The sequence below is a fragment of the Poecilia reticulata genome, chromosome 15 (assembly GCF_904066995.2).
Source record: "Poecilia reticulata chromosome 15, P_reticulata-male-v2, whole genome shotgun sequence".
NCBI lineage: Eukaryota > Metazoa > Chordata > Actinopteri > Cyprinodontiformes > Poeciliidae > Poecilia > Poecilia reticulata.
In genome coordinates, this window is record NC_088844.1 from 22,066,882 (window position 1) to 22,091,018 (window position 24,137).

General features: G+C 41.5%; 1 protein-coding gene and 1 long non-coding RNA gene across 2 annotated transcripts; one reads left to right on the forward strand and one right to left on the reverse strand.

Annotated features, from left to right (window-relative positions):
- The first annotated feature begins 884 nt into the window (after positions 1 to 884).
- LOC145555232 (uncharacterized) lies at positions 885 to 2,657 on the forward strand. Its single transcript, XR_014091337.1, has 2 exons — positions 885 to 1,230; positions 1,431 to 2,657. It is a non-coding gene; the product is annotated as an uncharacterized LOC145555232 (long non-coding RNA).
- Positions 2,658 to 3,040: 383 nt separating this feature from the next.
- On the reverse strand, positions 3,041 to 19,052 carry ism1 (isthmin 1). The gene is made up of 6 exons (XM_008430206.3): positions 18,777 to 19,052; positions 10,574 to 10,792; positions 6,743 to 6,983; positions 4,533 to 4,676; positions 4,350 to 4,439; positions 3,041 to 4,063 (listed from the first exon to the last, which is right to left on the reverse strand). The coding sequence occupies exons 1-6, from the start codon at positions 18,912 to 18,914 to the stop codon at positions 3,546 to 3,548; spliced, it is 1,350 nt and encodes a 449-aa protein (XP_008428428.1). The 5' UTR covers positions 18,915 to 19,052; the 3' UTR covers positions 3,041 to 3,545.
- Positions 19,053 to 24,137: the final 5,085 nt, after the last annotated feature.

Here is a 24,137-nt window from a genome sequence, read left to right on the forward strand (position 1 = left end):
CCGAGATCCTAAAACAAACATTTGCTTTTCTGCTTGTAAGATGATGATGCAGAGCTTTAAGAATACTCCATGTTGAATTTATTACACCAAATCAGACTTATGCATGAGTTTGATGAGAATCTAAGTTGAAGAGTATTAAATCTACAGGGGCATTTTAAACACATGGATATGCTTTGATCTTAACTAATCCAGTGATCCTCTGGCTGTACCTCCACCAGAGTCTCGAATCTTTTGCAGCATATAACTTTCTGAGAGTTTTGGTTTGGATTCTGCTCCCCCCGCATGAAGAAAAGCACCCCAAAAGGTGGGATGCTGCCACTTCCATATTGAGGATGAAGATGGTGTGTTCTGCCACGCAATGTTTTGCATGTAGGTCCAGAAAGTTCAGCTTTGGCCTCATCTGACCAGAGCCAGATGATCTTCCTTCCGCATGTCTGAGCTGCGAATTTCTGCAGCTCCTCCAGAGGAATAGCTTTAGAACGTTACTCTGCTTTACGCTTTTCCACAACTGATTCCAGACCTGTCTGCTGTGTTCCCTGATCTTCATGATCCATGAACGCTTTTAAGACAACCAAGACAAAATTGCGCACTAATTACTCGACGTGTTACACTGGATTTTATTTAATTGTTTCAAAGTAAAGGGATTCAAGTACAAATTCATGGCACCCTTTACATTTTTTGCGTAAGCTAATGTCAAAGTCCATGAAATTATTGAGTTGACTGTCGCACTGTGGCTCTGGTGTGTAGATCTGGTGAGAAACCCCAGTGGAAGCTCCGACGAGCTCAATCCGAAGCCGTGTCAGCGGCACATTGGACATAACTCCTTTCTCATAACAAAAATAGAGGCAAAATACCAAAACCCATATCGTAGTGATGCTTAATGAGCCCTTTCGGGTCCTTGACAATACACCACTAATGTGCAGCCTTTGAAACATACCAGAACGCCGTGCTGGAAATAGCAGCACAGCAGCGAGGCCTCACAAACAGTCCAAGCAGCGAGGTTTCTTTCCTCTGGCGGGCGTAGACTTTCTCTGCCCTCCTCTGCAATTTCACACCAGTCGCCGTCTCCAGCCTTCTATCTGTATTCCTATCGGTACCTTTGCGCAATAATCACAGCAGCAGTCGCAGCGGCGTGCATGCGAGTAACCGCCTGCTCTGGAGCCACAAGGAGGGAGCCTGCCTGGAGGGGAGAGTCTGGGTGGGGGTGGGAGAGACGTGGCGGAGTGGAAGGTATGCCGTCAATTTGAACTTGGCGCTAATGTTACAAAATAAAAGGTGAAACACCTCGCTTTGATCTCTAAACCTGCTCAGCAGACGCCGCGCCTAGATAACGATCCACGCTGCTCTCTTTAATCTCGGCAATAAACCACGCTTTAACTCGGGGGAGGGACTGACAGCAGATTAAGCAAACTTCTTGTTCAATTTTTCAGTGAACACGTTGAGGAAAAGCAGAGTCGCTGGAGAAATGGGTCGGACGATGCCCGTGGAGTTTTCCACGAACACAGAAACAACTAGGTGGTTGCACAGAGAGCGCCTCGGGGGTGTGAAACGTGCCGGGGCCTGCTGCTTCATAAAGACAAGCCCCTGCACCCGGCCAGCTGTGCAGCACACGAGACTGCAGGAATGAGGGCACCATGAATGGCTTTCTCTGTGTGACAATGACTGCAGCACTCAGTGGAGAGGGAACGGTCAGAGGTCCACCCCACCCGCCCCCCACCACCACCACACACACACACACACATACACACACACAGTGCTACAGACAAGCAGCAGTGAAGTGAATGCGTGTGTGTGTGGGAGTGTGTGTACACTGAGAAATTACTCAGGAATGTGAGGACACATGCCAAAGAAAGAATCTGAGTCGCATTCAAAGGAACCTTACTCTCCTCGCCCTCTGAAGAAATATCACAGCCCCATCAAAAGGCCTGGCCTGACAGCCACTCTGGATGGAACTAATGGAAGTCTTGTGCACTGGCTTAACTCTGTGGAGGAGTGTAATTGATTAGATGAGAAGGGTTTTTTTTCTGTTCCTGAAGATGATTTTTTTTGTTTGTTTGACAGCAGGAGAGAAATCTGGGAGCAGTTGATGAATCTTGGAGATGACGGTACACTTCGCACATTCGTTGGCTTTTTTTTTTTTTTTGACATTTCTTATTCAATCGTTTCTCTGCACGTTTATTTCTTGCGTTTTTCGCGCTCTGTTACATCCTATGCTTTGAGCGATGGTGAGGTACGAACTAGAGACAAAGCTCTTGTTTAGTCTTCGTCAGTGTCTCAATGTATTCAAACCACTGGAACTTTTTCACATTTTGTCACATTGGAACCACAAACCTCAGCGTGTTTTATTGGGATTTTATGTGGCAGAACAACACAAATTAGTGAATAATTGGGGGAAAATGTCAGGCAAAGGATCCACAGTTTCTTTTTTTTTTTAAACACATAAACACCTAGAAAGTGTCTACATTTAGGCCCTTCTATTCTAATACCGCTTAATAAAATCCCACGGGTCTCCACATGCCTCAGCGGTAGAGCCGGCACACAACTCCGGTTCGATTCAGTTGATACATTTACGTCATGTCTTCCCCCTCTCAGACTCCTTCTCTTCCTGGTCAGCTACTAATGAATAAAGGCCACTAATGCATTCAGAAGTCACTTAACAGTTGAGTCCACTTGTGTGTAATTAAACACTGTACAAAATCATGTTGTGAGCCTGTTTTCTCCAGCAGGATAAACATGCAGGATACTGGCCTTTGAGGACTGACTTTGTTCACCATTCGGTTGGAGCAACGCATATTAATTTGTTGGAATGTACTAGTCAAAGTCCAGACCTAAATCCAAATAAGAATCTGTGATTGCAGACAATCTATATTTAATCTGCACTGAAGCCATTTTTTGCCCTTAATATTAAATCCCTATAAAGTAGTTTGAAGTTTGTAAGAGTAGAAGACGTGTAAAAAATGTTCACGGAGCAAGAGAGAGAGAGGGAGAGAGAGAGAAAAAACCTTTATGTGAAAGAGAATCTAAAATCACAGACACCCACCACAATCACAGCTACACTTTAATAAATACTTTACAAAACTAATGCAGGCTTTTTACAATGAACTGCCTCACAGACAGGATATTACAGAGGTACATGAACGAAACAGAAATGTGCATGCTAAATATTCATACCCACAAGCTTACATGGATAAAACCTGCACAGAAAATTATTAAAACTGAGCCGCTCTGTCCTTTGGCCCCCTTCTGACCAACACATTCCTGGGAGAGGGCGTCTCTATCACTGCAACATCTACAGAGACAAACTTGGACACGGTCTAAACTGACGTTTCTATAATAGTAACTTTCCCTTTTAAGCAAAGAAAATGAAGAAATTTCTCCCTTTTTGTGACCAACTCTGAGTAACATTTTGCAGCAACATTATAAGAGTACCTTTTAAAAACGGAACTTGTCACCAAAGCAGAAAAAAACGGACGACAAGTTTATGACAAGTGTGCTACTTGTGACGATGCACGAGTCTCTGAGTCTAGTTTGAGCTGCACAGTGGCCTAGAACTCCCTTGCTTCTTCAAACTGTTTGTAATAATCCTCATCCTGAGGATTTTCTGGACATTTCTGGCCATTGTTTGGCGGCCTGGCCTGGTTGTAGCGGCTCCAGTCTCCTTTGCAGATAATCCAGGGCAGGATGTCCACCTTGTAGTGCAGGTCTGCGGAAAACTCCGTGCTGATGAGGTTGGGCGTGCCGGCCCCTTTGCCGCGGGTGATGAGCTTCATGCCGTCGTCATAGCAACAGTGCTGCGCGGCCAGCGTGGTCGACTCCAGGGTCAGCATGGAGCGGATGCAGTAACGGGCCGTGGGCTTGTAGATCTCCAGCTTCTCTTTCGGCCCGCTGGCGTCTTTCCAGCGGAAATCGCGCCGCGTGAGGGGGTCATGCACGTCCGCCGTGCTGTACGCCACCTCGGTCGGGTAAGAGCAGGGGCAGCTGGGAAGGTCGTTGGCCACTTTCGTCATGTACTTCTTCAAGAACTCACTCTTGCAGTTCATCCATCGCTCACAGCTGTCTGTGTCTGGAAGAGATAATGTTTGGTGGCCAGCATTAAAGTTTAAAGTCAGAAGTGGGAGCAGGAGTAGCATTTTCCACAAGTGTGTGGTTTAACTGAAGACTTTAGGAACATTGGGAGAAAAGGTGGGTAGAGATGAAAGCTGTGACCTTCGTGCCCTGCAGCACTTTCACAGTAATGGTGCTAAATGGAAGCATACCAACTGTGTAGAGGAACATTCTCTGCGATAAAGCAGTCGCATCTTTAAGAAGGATGGGGTGGAGGGAAAAAAAGTAAACGGACAAAATCTTACCAACACCAAAGAGCTCTGTGGCGTTGAATTCATTTTTCCCAGCCAGCAGACTCACTTCAGTAGCTGCCGTCTTGAAGGCGTCTTCAAAACCTTAAGGGACAAGGATGGAATGAAAAACGAGTGACAATGAATAAGTGGGTTTTGTTTTGCTCCATACAAGGATAAAAACAAACAGGAGATTACCTGGACAGTTGGGCATGTCGCAAGTCCGGGACTCTGTGGCCGTACAGGCATACCCACAGGACCTGGTTCTCTTCTGGTTGCCGTTTCCACAGGTGACACTGCATGCTGACCAGCTGCTCCAGTCTCCTTCACCATCCATGTAGTCTTGGATCAGAGGAAGGAAAGGCGGTAAGATTTTTTTAGTCAAATTCAGAGAAAATCCTAGAGATACAGTGCACTTCAAAATTGTTCATGTATGTATTTTTCACAAATTGTAATGTTATAAAAGCAAACTTCAATGTATTTTACACAAAGTAGCAGAAGGACGGTACTACATGCATTTTTTCTGCTTCCTTCTTAACCTCAATATTCTTTAATACATCTAGAGTAAAACCTTCCTTCATCACTACATTACTAAACAGACAGCATCGTGAAGACCAAGGAGCATAGCACAAGCTGGGTTAGGTCATAAAAACAATATTCCAAACTTTGGACATCTCAAAAAGCTCTTGTCAATTTGGAAAAAAATGCAAATTTATCAAGACATGGCTGCCTGAACTTAGGCTGGTGTAGGTAGAAGCAGGAGGTCAATGGTAGCTTGTACAAAGGAAATCAGACCACTAGCCATGTACTCCACTAAACTGACTCTTTATACAAGAGTAGAGAGTACAAATCATTGTTGAAGGAATGTCAGAAGTATTATCATTTGCAGTTTGCCACGTAACAAACTCAGCAAATGCGTAGAAGAAGGTTCTCTTGGCAAATGAGACCAAACAAAACTTTTTTAATCTGCATGCCAAATGGTATGTGCGGTGGAAAACCAACACTTGACACCATTCCCATGATAAAACTTGGGAATGCTTTTTTTCACCAGAGGCAGTTAAATTGGTCAGAGTTCATGGGAAGATGACTGGCGATAAAAATCAGAGCAGTCCACAAAGAAAACCTGCTTGGATCTATAAAAACACAGGAAAGTTTTACCGTTTCTGCAGGGAAATAATAATAACAATACAGCCAGCTAAATATGTTTAAATCAGATCCTGTTCAATTATTCAAATGGCCAGTTAAATTTTTGATCATTTCCATCCAAACATATGCAAAACCTTTTAGATTTCCTGTATGTTTTTCATATAAAATCCCAATAAAATATATTTCTATGTGCGGGTGTAGTATGAGAAAATGCACAAAAGCCTTCTAACAAAGGTTCAATGACGAATTTTAGTGCACATTGAACACCTCATAGCTGCTGTGTGCTTAACTCCTTAATTTGAAAATTCAAAGTGAAATGACAGCAAATGCAAACAGAGAAGCAGTTACATAAGGGTCACCTTGTCCCACCACCACCGCCGTCACTCTGCCACACACATTGATCCACGTTTGAAAAGCCATATTCAAAAAGAGAGAAACATTTAATCTGGCCATTTTGGGATACAAGTATTTCTGGCTGGCGTTCAAACCACCCTATATATCCTCCATCTGCCCTTCAGCATGTGCATTTTTCAGTAATATAAACCACGTTAGCCATATTCAGTTAAGATAAAAATCTGAATTCAGGAAGAAAAAGAAAATTCTCAGGCCACACGTCAGATGAATGATTGTCCCATCGGTGCATCATTAACTTTAAGACTATGACAGTAATGCAGATAAAATATTTCATGTCCATTACTGTGGTGTGAAATACAGGAAGAATGATGGAGATGACTGCAGCGATAAGCCAGAGGCATTTAACAAGGGTTATGGTTTACTAAATATCAAACATCTTTCCTCCAAACACCCCAGTGCAAGTGAATAAAACGACACAGAAATTCCTCTTTGACTGCGTTGGTTTGGGCATGCTTCAACACGGGCCGCACTGTATGACAGTGAGCATAAATTCTTTCACGGCAGATTTATCTGTGGGGTTTGCTTTTGGAGAGCGTGGTTCGAGTCCCTCAGAGGCCCTAATGGTGCTTCCGGCTCCTTGACTGTGACTGAACTTTGATGCAACGACGCAGCTAGGTTTGCGCCACAGCGGAATCTGTCCCATAAAAACGCGTAAGGGCTTCAATCGGGGCTTGCCTAGGATGACGGCCATTATTATTCTGACAGCTTAAATCAGTAAATCTGCAAATTACAGATTCCGCATCAGACCGCGGCCATCTGGGAAGCAGTGCTCAAATAAGAGCCCCATTGGAGCCGGTGACATATCACGCAAACACAAACAAATACCCACACCCTGCTGTCAGTCTCACCGTATTCGGTTTGAGCTTTGCTTCCTCTCCTGTCCCAGTCAGACGGCGGCCTGAGAAAGTTGCTGTCCTCAGCTTTTCTCCCATAGGAGCGATCGTGCTCCTCCGTTTGATGAGAGGACGAGGAGGAGGTGTGAGGCCACCAGTTTCTCCAGTTGGGGGAGGCCCAGTTGGGCTTGCTCTCCTTGCGTAGTCCTCTCTCAGGTTCATGGCCTTCTAGTCCATCCACCACTTCAATGGTCACCTGTAGAGATAAATGATGGCTCATGACAGTTGTATTCATTGCAATGCCATGAATTTGGAAGATTAGATTAAAAACAAGTTAGCACAGGGAAGCCAAAAGTTAAGTGATGATGATGTCAAAGCTGTCAAAACATTTCCAAGGACACCATTTGTCACACAACCTACTCTTGATTTTCTTAAAACAAGTTGTTTGTCCCTAAAAAGTCAATTGAAGTTAATGCAACGGTGGTTGCAAGCAAAGTCAAAACAGTCAGAGAGCATCTGCTGTCGAATGTTCTCTCATTCATTTGGCTCAAACACTGAGAAAGAAAACAAGCACAGGTCCCAATTATCTTCCTGGAGGAATATTGTGCCCCCAACTACGATTTCAGCTGTTTTATACCCATAAGGCAAAAAGCGTTTCCAGAAGACATTTATACGTTTTCCTTCTCTGTGTTTATTTCTACAGATTCAGCCACTTTTTCTTTCACTGGTGATTTTGGCTAAAGCACTTGTCATGTCCTTTTCCTGTCACCAATGAGTATCCATCTTACATATTCCAGTCAAAGTTGTTCTGATCATGCAAACAATTTGTTTCATGTCTCCAGCCATGCAGTGACATACTGTACTTCAGGAAGGTGCTATTATTCTCACATACGGGGGTGTTTTCTTGTTTTAGTGGCTGTGGTTCTTTCGGTTTCAGTAAAGGGGGTTTCAGGATGATGCTAAAAACTACCGGAAAGGCCAACTAATTTATGCTTAATGTTAAAGATTTTTATGAGGGGGTTGTCTAAAATTGATATATATTCCTCTTAAAGATATGAATGATAACATCGGATGCAATAAGGAGGCCCTTTCTGTTGCCCCAGCACAAAACATCACTCCCTCCCCCTTTCTGTCCTGACACATGTGCCTCCCATATGAAGGGGGGGTGGGAGGACACCACCCCTGCCCTCCCACCTCTCCGGCTCTCTCCACCTAAACACAGAGTTCAAAGGGCTACTCGGCCTCCTCCAGACCATGAAAGCCAGATGAATCCCAGGATCAAAGACGCCCCCTCCTCCTCCTGCCTTGCTCCCACAGCCTCACGCCCTTGCTCAATTGGTTGCTTTCTCTCTTCCCACATCTTGAGATGTTAATACACTTTGTTCATGCTCATATTTAGCAATGATGCCCTCAGAAATGCAAAGAGCCCCCTTTGGTGGATTAGACAGGAGAATGATTTAAACATGGCAGCAGTTATTCAACCATCTGCTTCACTGAGGGATTTATGACCAAGGGCCTGCCACACATTTACATAAGGCTACCGTCCATCTTCCTGCACATGGGTTAGTGTGGCAGCGACGCTCTGTTGGTTAGTCTCTGCCTTTCAGCTGTCAGTATGATTGACGTGGAGTCTCTCCTACGCTTTACTGGGATCCAGGAAGTGTGAAAAGGGGCAAGGGTAGAGAAGAAGGATGGAGAAAGGGGAAGAAAGAGGGTGCAACGATGTGCACCAGACTGTTCTCCTTCCTGTTACCTCTTTTCCTTCATTGTTGCGTCGCAATAGCTTAACGGGGTAATTTTAAATTCAAAGGTTATAAAGAGTTAACAACTTACCTGCAGTAGATAATCTTCTTGTTACCTTAATTCATATCATAAATCCAAATTAGCTGGACTTGGTGGCTTAAGCTAATGTGTAATCCAAGAGGGCTCAAGACAAACGGACTAATGCCATCTTAGAGCACCACCTGCAACACAGAGCTCATGAGATGATCTGATACACAATGCGGCGTATCAGGTGTATCGCCTATATTTGCACTTCAGCATTCACAGATTTCTTTCCGGTGGAACGCAGCTTCAAATTATTTATGGAAAATCGACATATTCATTAGTTCTTTTCATAGAGCGAATAAAAAATATTTAAAAGCTCAAATGCCTACGTTACTTTACATGCTGGATTGGCTGCCATTTGCAAAGCAGCTAACCCATGAGATTCATTTCCCCTGGTACTGATTGGCTGCACCCCCCAGGTGTCTACTGTACAACACCAACATGGTGTGTGGGCTGTTTTATTGTTTGCATTAATCCAGTGATTATTTACACAGGAAATGAACCCCACCAGTGGTGATAGACTGCTACAATATTTTTTGTTTTACTTTTGTTTAGATAGGTTCTCTGATCTGAAGTTCTGTACATGATTGTTAGTGTTTGTTTCACACAGGAAGATCATTAGTGGGGCACCACATCCAAGCTCACTTCCCTGTATAAACAATCGATCATCTGTGTAAATACCTGCCCAAAGCAAACATGATGACAGTTTAGAAGTCTTCACCAGGATAAAGTAAATTCTAAAAATATAAAAGTGGTTTGAGTAAGTACTGTTATATTGACCTCACTTTAAATTGGAATGGTCATTGGTGGTGCACCACCTCTACCACAGAGAAAATAATTGACAGATTGCGTGTTAATAACAAGCTGGTGTCAACGTAGCGACGATTTTAAGGTTCCTGAAACAGGATTCCCAAGTTATTTAGCATTTTAGAGATGAAGAAAATCTGCTTTGGTTTCGCAACAACTTGGACAATCTGTTAGGGTTGGCCTCTGGGAACAAAGTGAATTGGTCTGTTTGTAGCAGTTAAAGTGAACTTTCTTGATTTTTACCCTTCTTTTAATTTTTTACATGGTAGATATTTTGACTGGAATACTGGTCATGTTCCATGCTTAGAATGCATTTCACGCTTTGGTGATGCTTTGTCTCCTTCTTAAGAATTTCCTGTAATCATCAGCTTTAGTGTAAAAACCCATCCAATGCAATCATGATGGCTGAAAGGGTTAAAAAATGTGCACTCCCATAAGGTTTTTGACTGTAATGGTTTTAATGTCTCTGAAATCCATTTTGATTTCAGACCATATAAGCCTCCAGGACCACCTCACAAAAATATTAGTGCTTAGTGAAAACTTTTGTCTCATTGACCCAAAATACTTTATATGCTACATCCACAGTACATGTTTCGAACAGGATGATCATTGTGGGGGAAAATTGTAAATTGTAGTAAATTGTTAACTTTAGTCACCCAATGCCAATGTGAAAATACCTTAAAGTTGCATAAACTGCTCTTAAGGTATTTTGGTCTAGCCATTAGCTTTAGGTTTCCACACACAAAAAATAATCTGAGCAGTCTGGGTATAAAAAGACACAAATGTCAAGTAAAATCTGATTGAGGGATGTTCTGCTCTTGTCATGTTTGACATAGGAAGATTGTTGGTGCTGCACCACCTCCTCTCACAATTTCCTGTGTACATAGTGAACAGTTTCTATGTAAATAAGCAGTAGATGCAAATTGTTTTTAAAATGTATTTTGTTTTATGACATTTTTTTAGATTAGAGTTGTAGAACTCCAGTTTTTTCTTGGTCCCTCTTAAACTAGCTGCTGATTTAAGACTCTCGGACCAACTCCTCTGCGTTTATTGCTAAACGAAGACGCCAAGAGAGTTATCTACTGCAGGCAGGACATTAACTGCTTATCACCATTTCACAGAGCCTCACTTCAAAAATTCTTGAGTGTCCCTTGAAGTAAAGAAAAGCATCAAAGTGCATCAAACAGCAGGTGCACAGGCACACATGTTCACCTGGATGTTGGGGTTCTGTCCATTAATATCGGCTTTGGAGAGGTCCGGAAAGTTATGCAGATCCAGGAGGAAAGCCCCAGGACCATCCTTGTGTACGTTGCTGCCCTGCACCCAAGGCAGTGTTGCAGGCTGATGGGCTGGCCGGTGCTCTGCACCAGACCTCCGGTCTTCAGGAGCCAGCTGGGCGAATGACCTACTTCTTGCATTTAAGGTGTTTTGCTAAAGAAGAGAAAGAAACAAACATATGTATACAATTGAAATGTGTTTGGAGTACATATAGAATACATTTAATTCCTGTTTTTGATCATTTCAGAACAAAGATCGCTACGTTTTTCTTTTACACAGCAACATTTGGTGAATTTCTGAGTTCATGCGAGTTCGACTCTGAACCCAGACAGAAGAACTGTCTGCTTCAATCAAAATAAAATCTATTCTGAGCCTGCTTTTAGGTACTATGTGCGTCCTGACTATGTGTTTTTCCTTTTTTTTTTACCCCAACTAAATATGCTGCAACTTTACCATAGTAATATGTTGTGTACTTAGATAGCATGTTCTGCTGTCTTGCTGCCTAAAAAAAGAGCCATGTAAGAGTGATGGTTTTCCTGCTCTGCTATACAGAAAAACCTAAGCAAACATTGCAAAAATAATTACATCTGCCTTCTTGAAGACAGAAAAACATTTGGTCTTCTGACAGGGTGTTGTAAATCCATCCCATAATGACAGCTGAGGCATATGTCCTCGATCAGGTATGCACAGAAGGAACAATTATTCCTAAATTGGACAGACACCCATAAGTAGTCTGCAATCATCCATTCTGGGGTGGCAGAAAATAAGATCAAAGCAAGGCATCAATCATGTTTCTTGTTTTTCTTTTTTTTCCTTTTCTTCCCTTCCCAGTGTTTTTGTGGCCAGACCGAGGCCTGAGAATATGGAAGCGGTGCTGCACGGTTGCGGTGGCCTGTCACAGACAAAGTGTCAGCCCAGCCACATTGTGGCGGGCATGAAAGCCCCCACTGGAGCTGTTTGTGTGGAGCCAAGGTGCACTCTGGGGCAAAACGGACGCTGTAAATGGAGCTGCGCAGCAAGGGAGCCGGGATTATAAATGTACATTTAACTTCTGTTGAGGAAAAAGCAGCTGTGTTGCTTTTTTTAGATCAACTTAAATGTGACAAAACGTTAAAGAATTCCTGCTGCTGAATGATTCATTTAGAGAAAGAAACATGGATTTTTCTGTGACCTCTTAGTAAAGAATTTAGCTTTTTTTTTCTTTTTTTTTTCTGGATAATGGAATGATTTGCGCATGAGGATTCATGTAGAAAATTATAATATTTGTGGGAAAAGTAATCATAAAACTTAAAACCCTAGCAGTGTTGTTTCCAAAACCAGACACTTATGGCTATGAGCTCTGTAAAATAAAAAATAAATAAATAAATAAAAAATTATAAAACTATTTCGGGAGCCCAATTTATGGTTCAGCAATCTGCTCTTTACATGAACATTACAGAGCTCTCGCTGCTTCAAACAAAAGTACTTGGACTTTGATTTGCCCATGTGATAACCCAGCCTTTCATGTTCCCAGTCTTCAGATTTCACTCGTTGGCTGTAACTGAGCTCCGCCGAGGGAGCAACCGAGACGGAGCATTCGCAGGTTTAATCACAACGTAAGCGCAAACATACAGCGGCGTAATACAAAAGCAGGCGTCTCATCTGTGTAGTTTGTCTCAGCAGGGGCCACTATCAATATTTAACAGCAGAAAGAATGGACATTTATTTTAACACAGCAGATTATTAATATATGGCGCTATGACAAATATCAGGGCTGCTTTAGAAAACATAAGTTTAAGAAATTAAAGTTTTCTTTTTAGCAGATTATTCACCCGTCCTCCTATACTGTTTTCAGAGGAATATGACACACGTGTTAATGAAAAAAAAAACAAGCCCTTTCATCGTTCTGCTCTCAAACACAACCTTATCTGTAAAGAAGCACAGAAGAAACCCATTTAAATAGAAAATATCAAGCAGCTTTGACAACAGGCTGCTTTATAGTTCCCATCGCTCATATTTTGAGGAGCATCCTTTCATTTGGAGATCAAAAGTGACACACCAGTCGTCCGTTCATCTGGGGCCTCCCAGGATGCCTCACTCCCCCCCAAACCCCAACTCCCAAAAGGCATGAATGAACACTTGTACACACAAGCCACCTCCTTTCTTCCCTCACAGTATCTCTTCTTCTTCATCGCCTTCTTTTCCCGCTTCCTCCCTTTTTATTTGGCTTTACATTGTGGAGCATCTTAAAGGGCCATGACCATTTTCAATTGGGAGCCATTCATCCCCCCCAGGGAACTGGCAGGAAATTAAGGCAGAGACTACACGGTACCACATGGTTTTCAGCAGTGGTGGAGAAAAAAAAAAAAGAAATCATCCTTCCCGCTTCACACATCTAAAAGGTGGATGCAAATGAAACTGAAAAGGTACATAATTTAAAAGTAAGAGAGGACATAAATAAGCTAAAGTAAATTATTTTTTGCTGCACTTTTGTTCATTTGACACCTTGTTGGGATGACAATGCATGGCCTGAGCCGTGACAAGCATGGCTACAGAATGACATCACTTCTTTTCATTAGAAATCAATGAAGCTTATCTATACTTTATGTGCAAAAAAAAAAACATTCAAGGTTTGTTTCATTTTTCATTGCTAAAGGAATTTGTAGGATAATTGAAATGTGGGGTGATGAAGAGTTCAGAATCCCTCCTTTGATTTCTCAGAATAAACTCCCCGCTGCTCCTCTTCCTGCTCATCCAATTCAACATTTGGCTGGACGACAAATATTCAATAAATTCCTGGAATACCTCCTCAGCTTTGTATGGCCTAACATCCAGGAAAACAGACTTGAAAATGTGCACCTCAGTCATTAGCTGTAAAAAAAATAAAAAAAAAACATACCTGACATGTTTTTATTTTACTTGAACAGACATTTTTCCAAGGAAGATACATAATTATCTGCTACATGGGATGAGCATTTTAAATACTTTGGTAATTGAATGATGTTTAAGACTTACAAACACTATTGTCTGTAAGTCTTAAAGCTTTGGTCAAAATCCAAAGCTTTACTAAAAGGCAAGAGGAAGACATGAAAACCAACAACTGAACCCAGGGCAGCTGCACTGAGGACTCAGTGTCTGCACATGGGGGCCATGCAGCGCCTCGAGCGCTGTGACTGTACGCCTGCATGACGCTCAGGTTAAAATGGGCAGTTAAGCCATTAGACATGTCTCAAGTGGTGTCATGCTGACAAGTGTTTTCCCGTTGAGGCACGCCCTCACCTGAATCATAGAGGAAGCACTGAAAACAGCGGTTTGAACAGATCAGTTTACCGTGAACCACAGCGGATGTTGTAGCACTGAAAACATGCGTCACGTGGTAGAGAAAGTGTAAAAGTTTAAATTAAGTGAACATTTTAAAATGCATAATATCTAGGGTACAAAAACCATCTTGTTTTTTCTGGATTGTAGTTGTGCGTTTGACCCCGTCGATCATATAATAATATTTAATGGATGGGAAAAGCAGGTGAGATAGTAAAATTGACTTAATCAACGATCTGCAACTTTTACAACCCAAAGAGTCATTTTTACCCACCGTCCTGCTAAAGAAAACTCATTTAGAGCCAAAAATGTTACATGATTTTTTTTTTTTTAAATCAGTGAAAATAAAACACATATGCCCTTTGAAAAGAGGATGATTCATTTTCTTTTTAAAAAGCACAAGAAAAATATACTATTGTACTTTTAGAATTACTTTATTACTGTAATTACATGCATGGCAAACTAAGAAAGCTGCTAAAACCTGCACCTGTGCATTAAAACAAACTGCTTGGTTCTTTGAAGGTTTATATCCAAAGCTATAAAGAACGATTGCGGAAAGTCCAAAGAGCCACTTGTGGCTCCGGAGCCACAGATCAATAAGGTCTTAACACCTGGTCAAGAACTACTTGACTGCCCATGACGATGCTGCGGATTGATCATGGACATGAAAAATCTAAGAAATCAATTAGATTTCTTTATTCGCTTAAGCGAACACAGTTCAAGTATGAGGTTCCCCTGGGCTATTTTGTGGGGCATTTTTATGCCAAACCAGAGCTCACCTCTGCTGTCTTAAAAATATTTCAAACTCAAGAGTATCACAGTGGTTTTTAAAGCAAGACCATTTTATAAACTCTTGTCATATTTGCATTGGATGTTATGATTACATGGGAATTGCAGTTAGGAGATGGGGTGTCACCAAAATTCATCCTGTGTGAAACATGCATGAGAACAGAACATGTAAAGTATTTCAAATCAAAGTAACCAGTGGCACCTCTAAAAGGTGGCCAGGAGGGGGCATGGCCTCCCGCTGGAAAATTTCTGGCCGCCCCATTTGACTCCAGAGAAAATACTGATATTTTGATTCTAGCTACTCTTTACTTTTCTAACAGTGAATATAACTGGAAATACTTTACATTTGTATCTTCTTACTACACGATATAGGAAGATTGTTGATGGGGCACAACAATGATCATTGGCTACCAATATAGATTTTTACTAAATGAAACACAGAGAGCCTTATCTGTTACAAGTAAAGTGGGAGCTGCCTATGAGCCTTCAACACACCCTCACTTTAAAATTCCTGAACTATACCTTTGACACTTTCTAAAGAAGCCCGTTGATCCCAAACCCCTCATAAGTCTTTGGTGTGGATTTATGGCTTTGTTGAAGTATGTCTGCTTGATGTTGCTGTTAAAATGGGCTGCTAAGCCATTAAACATGTTTCAAGTGGTGTCATGCTGACAAATGTCTCCCTTCTGAATTGTGTTATGGCACGTTTTGACCTGGATCACAGGGGAGTCAAAACCATCAGTTTGATCAGATGTGTGATGACAATTCATGTTATCACACCAAGGAAAATTGAACCCAATTGATTTATTGTGCAAAAGTTTATGTTGTACTTCTCATTCAGTAATCCTGGATTTCAGGGCTTGTTTTATTTATTGTCTGTTTCTTGAGCCAAACTATTGCGATAGTTTTGTGTCATTTGACAATGATGAACCCGAGTTTAAGATCACAGGTGGGGTTCCTCAAGGTTCTACTCTCAAGCCACTTTCATTTAATATCTAGGCTCCTACTTGCTCACAATATGCAGTACTGCAACACCTCCTAAAATCGGCGATATGTGGCATAACCTAAGTGAGTGAATGTTCCAGAAGTTCCTCCAGCTCAGGGGCATCCAAAGTTGTACTTAGAGGGCATTTGTGGCCCTTAAAATGATTTTTGTTCAGCCTCTTCACCACAATTAGAGAATGGCAGTACTAGTTGAACACTCCAAGTGGTTGACACAAAAACACTTAAAAAAAAAAGAGAAAAAAAAAGGTGATATTTCACATTTTAAAAAGGTATTCCTAAAAAAACTGCTCCTCATTTCTTACCCACATTTTGTGCTTTTATTGTGTCTTTATAGTAAATGGAGCCACAAATATCCAGTGGTTTTTGCCCAAAAGCACTGGCTTCTGTAGCAGAAGGTTGGGACACCTCTACTGTAGTTTAATACAGAAAAGTTAGTTGTTTTGGTCCCAAAAATGCTAGAGATCAGCACTCAGAATCAGTGAGGCAAAAAAGCAAAAATAAACACAACACCTCTCACGAGTAACTTAGCCGTTTGACTCAAATGGAAATTTTAACATCCACATAAAAACCATGACTACCGTCTCATAAACATTGCCATAATAGGGGGTTTCCTGTCAAAACAGGACACAGAAAATCTTTTGCATGCTTTTATATTCAGGTTAGAGTGTTTTAATGTTGTTTTTAGGTTTTAACATTATTTTTCTGCAGCACTGAATGATCTTATGTTCTAAATATATCCCGGGGGTAACATAATTTTCTATTTATTTCAATTTTAACAAATTCATCTCATTAAATGTTCTTGTCAGTAATTTAACCATTCCTGCTTGTAATGACGTTTCCTTTACCTCTGCTCCAATAATTTCCAGCATGGCACCTTAATTGGTTTTTGTATAAATAGCAAAACACAACAACAAACACAATTTCCCTTGCATGAAACCCAAACAAGGTGGAGGTTTGGTTTATGAAAAAATGCTCTCCAAACACACATCAGGGAATCTTAACAGGAAATGGGGCACCATGAGGGGCTCAGGCCTGATCCGCTGCCTTATCACGTAAGGGTTTGGATGACAGTGATGAGCCCTTGATGACAGAAGTGCCTGCAGCTAGCATTTAACTCCCTGACAATAGGAGGTGTGTCTGCTGTGGGGCAAGGGGGCTGATCTCTGACCCCGGATCATTTTCTACCCCTCTCCTGGCACACCATCATTCCTGGGGGTTCCCTTTTGGGAGAATGCGCCAATCCCCAGAGACTCCCAAGAGCCTTCTTCAGTAAGTGAAGGCTTTAATTAACCTAACAGAGCCAGCCAGAGGCATAAGCAAACCAAGCAGCTGGTCAAAGTCACCAGACTCTCTTGTTTGGCAAGGATTCTCTTGAAGCAAATAATTTTGATCTCATTGGGATTTTCCTGGTGGAATTGGGGTTAATAAATGAAAAATAATAAAAGCCACCAGAGGGCCCCAAACAGCACTTAGATTCTGACTCAAACGAGAACCCAAAACTTCTGATGTCTTTAGAAATAACAATTATTAAATTGCCTCAGACAGTTTTGGCGTGGTGAGTAACAGTTTTACTTGTTTATTGAAACTATCTGACAAATGTATCAGTTGTAAACATTATGCAAAGTCTTTGAAGTCATAAGCAAAGACTTGTTCATGACAAGTCATATCATAAACAATTTATCATACAATTTATCATATACTCTGATTATCTTTGATATGCGTTTTCTGAACTACATAATTAGATATTAGGTTGTTGTTGTTTTTCCATCACAGAAATGTTTCCAGAGATTAAGATGTAGATTTTTGAGTAATTATTTAAGTTAAGGAAAAAAAGCTGTGCAAACTAACTTGACCCAAAAATGTAGCAATCAAATAATAAAATCATTATTTGACAATTAATTTATTGTGACCAACTATGTGTTTTGGAACAAAGACTTTAATTTTATTAGCAGTTTTACTACCAGACCTGTACAATCGAGAAATCACCTAAGTAGAACCTGTTCAACAACAGGAAGTAGAGTAGCAGATCTAAGGAAAACAAACAAAAAACAAAACACTGATCAAAACAATTCAAGTACAGGGAAGAATGAAACGTATCGATTTCCATCAGTCTGGAAAAGCTTACAAAGCCATTCTGAAAGATTTGGGATTCCACTGAACACCAGAGGGGAGTCAATATCCCCCAATAGAGAAATCATGGAAGTGTGGTGAACCTTCCCTGAAGTAACGGCACAATACCAAAATCCCTCCAGAAATGGGTCAAGAACCCAGAACAACATTTTTTTAAAAAAAACATCATACTGACAGCAAAATACAGTAGTGGAAGTGTGATGGTGTGGGGCTACTTCACAGCTGTCAGGATCTGGGTGACTTTTTTTTTTTTTAACTACTGCTTGCAATGAATCCCAAGGGACAATGTCTGATCACCAGTTTGTGACCTGAAAACTCCAGCAAAAGCAGGTTATGCAGCTGGACAATTGTTCAAACCACACCAGCAAGTCCAAAAAAACAAAACAACAAAAACAAAACAAATAGAAGAAAGTCTTTTGAGTGGGTTCCTTAAAGTCAGTTAATCAAGAGGTTGTTTGGCACTGAAACCATCCAAACTGGCTGAATCAGATCTGTTCCTCCAGTGATGTCAAAGACTCACTGCCAGGTGACACAAAGGCTACTGATAACTACTGATAACATCATTTGAAAACTGAACCTTTGTCTGATACCAACGGCTGACAATCTAAAACTTTTATGACCAGAATGCAGAAACGCAAAAAAAAAAAAAAAAAAAAACTTTTCATAGTCCTGCATTTAGAGGATGTGCTCCACTGAAAACTGGCATGGTGAGCCTACTGAAATAAAGTTCAAGCATGGGCAGTTCAAGAGTTACAAGTGGCTTTGTGGTGAGAAACCACTGGACCTCTCTCCCCCCCCCGCCCCCCAAATCAAGTCCTGGTCAAAGCCCCCTGTAGACTTGGTTCGGCTCGGTTACCTGGACAACGCCTACATTACATTAAGTTTCTCCTTCGTGGCAGCAGATTTCCTTACTCACCTCTGAAAGTGTTGTATCCTGATCCAGGCTCACAGTAGCATTTCCTTGAGGCAGCGGGTTGCTCCGCAGCACCGTGATGTGTAAGGTAAGGAGGAGAAGTCCCAGCAGCAGCAGGAGCTCTGCCGCCAGCCGCACCATCCTCTTGACGCGGCCGCTCTTCGGAGCCCGCGGTGTGGCCGGAGCTCCAGCTCCGCCTCCGACTCCCACCGGTGCAGAGACTCCAATCTCCGGATCCGCCGGGGACGAGGAGCCGCAACACCACTTCGGAGCCACTTCGGGAATCAGAGGTGCAAAAGACAAAAAAAAAAAATAAAAAAAAAAGAAAAGAAAGAAAGAAAGAAAGAAAGAAAAGGAAAGGAAATAAAAAATAAATAAAATTTAAAAAAAAAAAAAACCCGGGGAGGAAACCGATCGAAAAGGTGAACAAGCAGTCAGAGAATGCGAGGAACTGGAGATGAAATTGGATCCAGTTTTTTTTTTCTTTTTCTAAACCAATTCTCCTTGGCTTTCTAATCATATAATCTTATTTAGGCTGAATGCGTAAACACTTGACTGAGTTCAGAGACTACTCCAGCCTGTACCGAGTAGCTGTGGTGCTGATCCAGCATGCAGCATTAGTACTTTCCGCTCTTGTCAGATCTCCAAACTCAGAAAACTCGCAGCTGCGTTTCCTCGCCGCATTTTCAACCTCATGTCACAGGTTTCCCCCTCACTTCTCCACTTCATCCGCTTTGCGCAACTTTCTGCACAGTTCGCATTCTGCGCGGCATAGTCCAGCGAGAAGACTTTTGGACTAACGGCACAGGTAGAACCGAGGAAAAACTAGAGATCTTCCAAGTCAGGGTCAGCATTAAACTCGAGAGTTGAAGAAACCTGCGGGAGGAAATAGGGCAGACGCACGCTGGTGTTGTTGTGCGATCTGGAGCTGGTTTTATACCAAGGCACCCCCCACCACACACACACACACATACACACACACCTCCCTCCATGTGCCCGCGCCCTCCCCTCTGATTAACTCTTTCATCCCTTTGAACCCTCCTCATCAAACTGAGGTGCAGCTGGCTTTAATTTCCACTTATTCTGGTGAAAGATCAAGAGGAGCGCTCGCCCACTCCGATTTGCTTTTCGGTCCTCGAATTAAAATGACCAAAATGCGCTTTTTAAACGCCACTTTCTGTAGGTTTGCACGGTGAACTATTATTCCCCATACAGCTTAGCTGAAATTTATTGGGCCAAGTCAAAGGACCCGTAGGCGCATCTAGGATCGCACCATGGAGGTCCACACCTCAACTTAACGCGTGCGCAGCTGCAGCGGAAAACAGTGGCGACACTTCGCTTAAGCAAGACAAACGGTGCGTGATGTGACTTTAGTCAGTGCGAGAGCGTTATTGTCCCCTTCAGTAGCGTCCCTGCTGGGTGTTAAAGCATGCACCTAGCAGGGAGGCTGCTGCCTCAATCCACTGATCCCGCACGGAGAGGAAGACGCGCTTTAAACCGTTTCCCTGAACTTATTTACCATGAGACGCGAGATTGGAACAAAACTCCTGGTGCAGGGGCGGTCCTACACAAAAACTGGCCCGGATGGATGAACGGACAAGTACGTGTATCGATGAATGGGTGGATGGAATATCAGATGCTGTGAGGATGATTGAATGGATGTGCTGATGCAATTGTCATGCAGTGGGATAGGTGATGAAGTACGGAAATATAATGTTTTTTTCCATTCTCCGTTTTCTTTTTTCATATTTATTTGAAACACTTTTTCCAGAATGAACATATGAATATGTGAATAAACACACATACATTTTCAAGATGAAAATAACTTACTCTTCATTATCTGTCATGTTTTGAACTATTAAATAGAGAACAAGAACAACAAACCATAAGACTCAGAAATAGCTCCTTATTTTGAAAAAAAAAAACGACAACAATAAAATAAAAGCACGAGTCTTTTAACGCATCACTTTATTGTGTTTGATCATGCCATCTATTAAATCCATATCATAGTTTAGAGTTTCCAGGTTTAGATCTTTGAATACAACCTTCAGCCTTTCTTCCTCAAAGCAGAGAACAGATGTCCAAAACATGCAAATGTGTCCTTTTGTCTGCTCCACTTCAAAACTCCTCTCCCCCAAAGCAGAAAAATATCAGAGTAAATGGAAAACAGAGAGCAGGTTCGCCTGCCTTGGACACAGTGGTGGACATCAAAGGCGTAGCAGAGGATCCCCCTTCAGAACAGCAGCTACATGCCATTGCAATAAGTGCAGTGAATTTGGATGCGGAGTTCAAAAGAGGCTGGTGCAGGCAGGCCTTGACACCCGTAGTGTGGCTTCGCCGATGTTTTAATGTCAGGACAAACCATGTGCCGCTCTTCTGCTGATGCTGAAACTTGTTGCCTTGGCATCACCTGCCACTTTGGTTGAGTACCTACAGGACTTGGAGCTCATTCCTCGGAGGTAAAAAGTCAATTTAATTGTAACAAATTTAAATCCTGATGAAAATATGTAAAAAAAAAAAAAAAGAGAAGGCAAAACCAGCGATGTAATGTAAAATGGCATTTTAGGTAGCTGTATTATGACATAAAAAGTCAGAATTTTCTTCTAACGGTAAATAGTTTGAGCTGAGAGTCTCCGGTAGTGCTGCATGTTACTGCTTATACTTTCGCAAAACTTTAAAGTGGCTTTCCTTGAACTTGGAGATGACTTTTTTAAAACGTTTAGTGTCTTGGAAATTTTATTAGACTTTACTGGATTAATTCCTGGAATTTACAAGGTACTTTAAAAACTTAAAGGTTCTTTTTTTTTTTTTTTTTCTTTTTAACTTGAAAATAACCACTAAGTTACGTTCTTGTAACTTAGTGGTTATTTTCCCAGAACTTAGATGTTTCTTTCAGGCGCTCATCAATACTTTCATGGATGTTACTGATTATTTTCACAGAGCCAACCAGATGCTTTTCTCAAACTTACAATGTATTTTAAAAATGAATTTCCTGGAACCCATTGATTACTAAAGTTCTGGGAAGTACTCTATACGATCCAAGAAAATACATGGTCATTTCTGGTAAAGTAATCAGTAAACTGAATAAACGTACTTGACAAATAACCTCTAAGTTTGAGAAAAGTATCTGACAGGTTCCAGGACAGTAATAAGTCTTCTGAAAGTTTCAAGTTCTGAAAGTAAGTTTTGAAATGTATCAAGTGTGTTCCTTCCCTAAACATTTTCTGTAAGTTCTGGAATGGAAACCTCCAAGTTCAGGGAAAGTACGAGGCGCATTATGTAATGCTACGCTTTTTTTATTTTCAAGTTCAAGGTTATATGTGCAACGTGCAAACGTGTTTGAGCTGTCTGGAAAGCGCCTGAAACAAAAGTCCACAAATATAATATTCCCTTTGAGCTTAAATTCTTACATTTCCTCTTCGAATACAAAACTTTGAGAAGCTTAATGGCACCCATCCGGAAGACATTAGTGCATCCTAATGCTTCGTATCAGGCCACCTTTCAGCTTCTCCCCCCAGATCTCGATGGAACGGTGCATTACCCTGGCGTCACAGATTTGATGATTAAAGAAGCTGTTCCTTATTGTTTCTGGCTGCAGGAGCCAGATGTGAAGTATTGACTTACAGAACAAAGTGATCGAGCAAAAGAGCAGAGTTTCTTTCTTCCCTGTTTTTTTTTTTTTTTTTTTTTTTCTTCCATGTTTATACTAGTTCTATAATGCTATCCTGAGAGCTCCGCATCGTATCTTTATGCGAAATTGTAAAACATTTTAATGTTGTTTATGGAGATAAGAGCACAGCATCTTGTTCTGGAGAAAAACAAGCGCAAACCAGCCCCCGCCTGACACATTGTGAAAACACACATATATCATCCATTTATAATCCTTCCTGTCTTAATCAAATGATTACCCCATGCCACGAGAATTCAGGGTTCAGCACTAATTGGCAGGTTAGGTTTCTGTTGGCCCAGGTGCCGCATACCCTGCATGCTTACCTTCGCAACTGTTGAGCGGCCTGCGTGTGCATGAGCACAGTGGTCTTTAAAACACCGACAATTAAACTGTTTGGATTCGGCGAGTATATGCAGTCTCGCCACAAAACATGCCGCAACACCTTTTTTATTCGCTGGGATTCGACTGTATGTCAAAGAGGTAATTGCAACCTGATATATTATTTGCAGCAGGACTATCATTTGGAGTGGAGATGAAAGTTGCATCATGCTGAGACTTTTTAAAACAACATTTCAGTACGGTTGTGAGTACTGAAAATAATCATGGATTAGGATGTTTTAAAAGCTACTGCATGGAGGCTCAGGGCTTCAACACACACACGTCAGGTGGATAATTAATCAACTTTATGATTCGCCAAGCTTTCAACGGCCACTTTTTCTTTTCAAAAATAAAGAAATCGGCAGGGAAAATAACTTAGCGGCCAAACGGTAACAATATATGGCCAGAAAAACCTTCAAACTTTGGAAGTAAATTGCAATTAACACCTAGTTCCGACATAAACAGAGCATTTGAAGTTATGCCCATCTAAATCAGAAATACGCTTTGGAAAATGGCATGTTGTCTGAAACTGCAATATTAATGTCAATTAATAAACACTCTCTTCAAATGTTCTTTTTTCATGTGTACCAGTGAAAATGAACAGCATCAGCAACATGTTTTAGCTTAGTTTCTAAAGGGAAGTGAGCCAGAAGGAATGAGGGGGGCATTTGACTGCAGCTGCTGAAGTTTCTTAACTTCCCTGAATTCACTACATGTGTAGCCCTGAAGTTACTTTTTACAGCCAGAAGACGTACTGTTGTGAGAAAACTAACCGTAGACGAACTTTAAATGATGAGACGTGTCCAAAATTCATGTTTTCACAGCTTCAAACCTGTCGTGAAGCAAAAGCTCATGAATAAAAGCATGGGACAGCTCTGAGGAAAGCAGACTTTCAGCTGCTTCCATCCACTTCTATTATGTTATTCAGTCGTTGCATAGTTTGCTTATGCAAAGTGTTCTGGTGTTAGATGGGAGCGCTCAAAACAAACAGGTATGTCAGAGAAATAATGCCGGTCAGAACTGGTGCAGAAACTGCAACTCCTGTTAAGATTTGAAAATTACAATTTTGTCACAAAAGTGACAAAAATGCCACAAAGTACTTTTAGGGATAAGGTACTATACCTACTTTAGAAAATGGGTAGGGTTCCCATTAGTCAGGTTTTTCTCTTTCTCACAAGATAAATGGATATAAATCTTCACCTTCTGAACTTAAATTAGAGCTGTACACTTTGTTTTCACTACTTTCTTCTTGGTTAGCTGTTGTGTTATGTGCTAATACCCAAGTTTGATGTTTCAAACTAAACATCTTTACAACA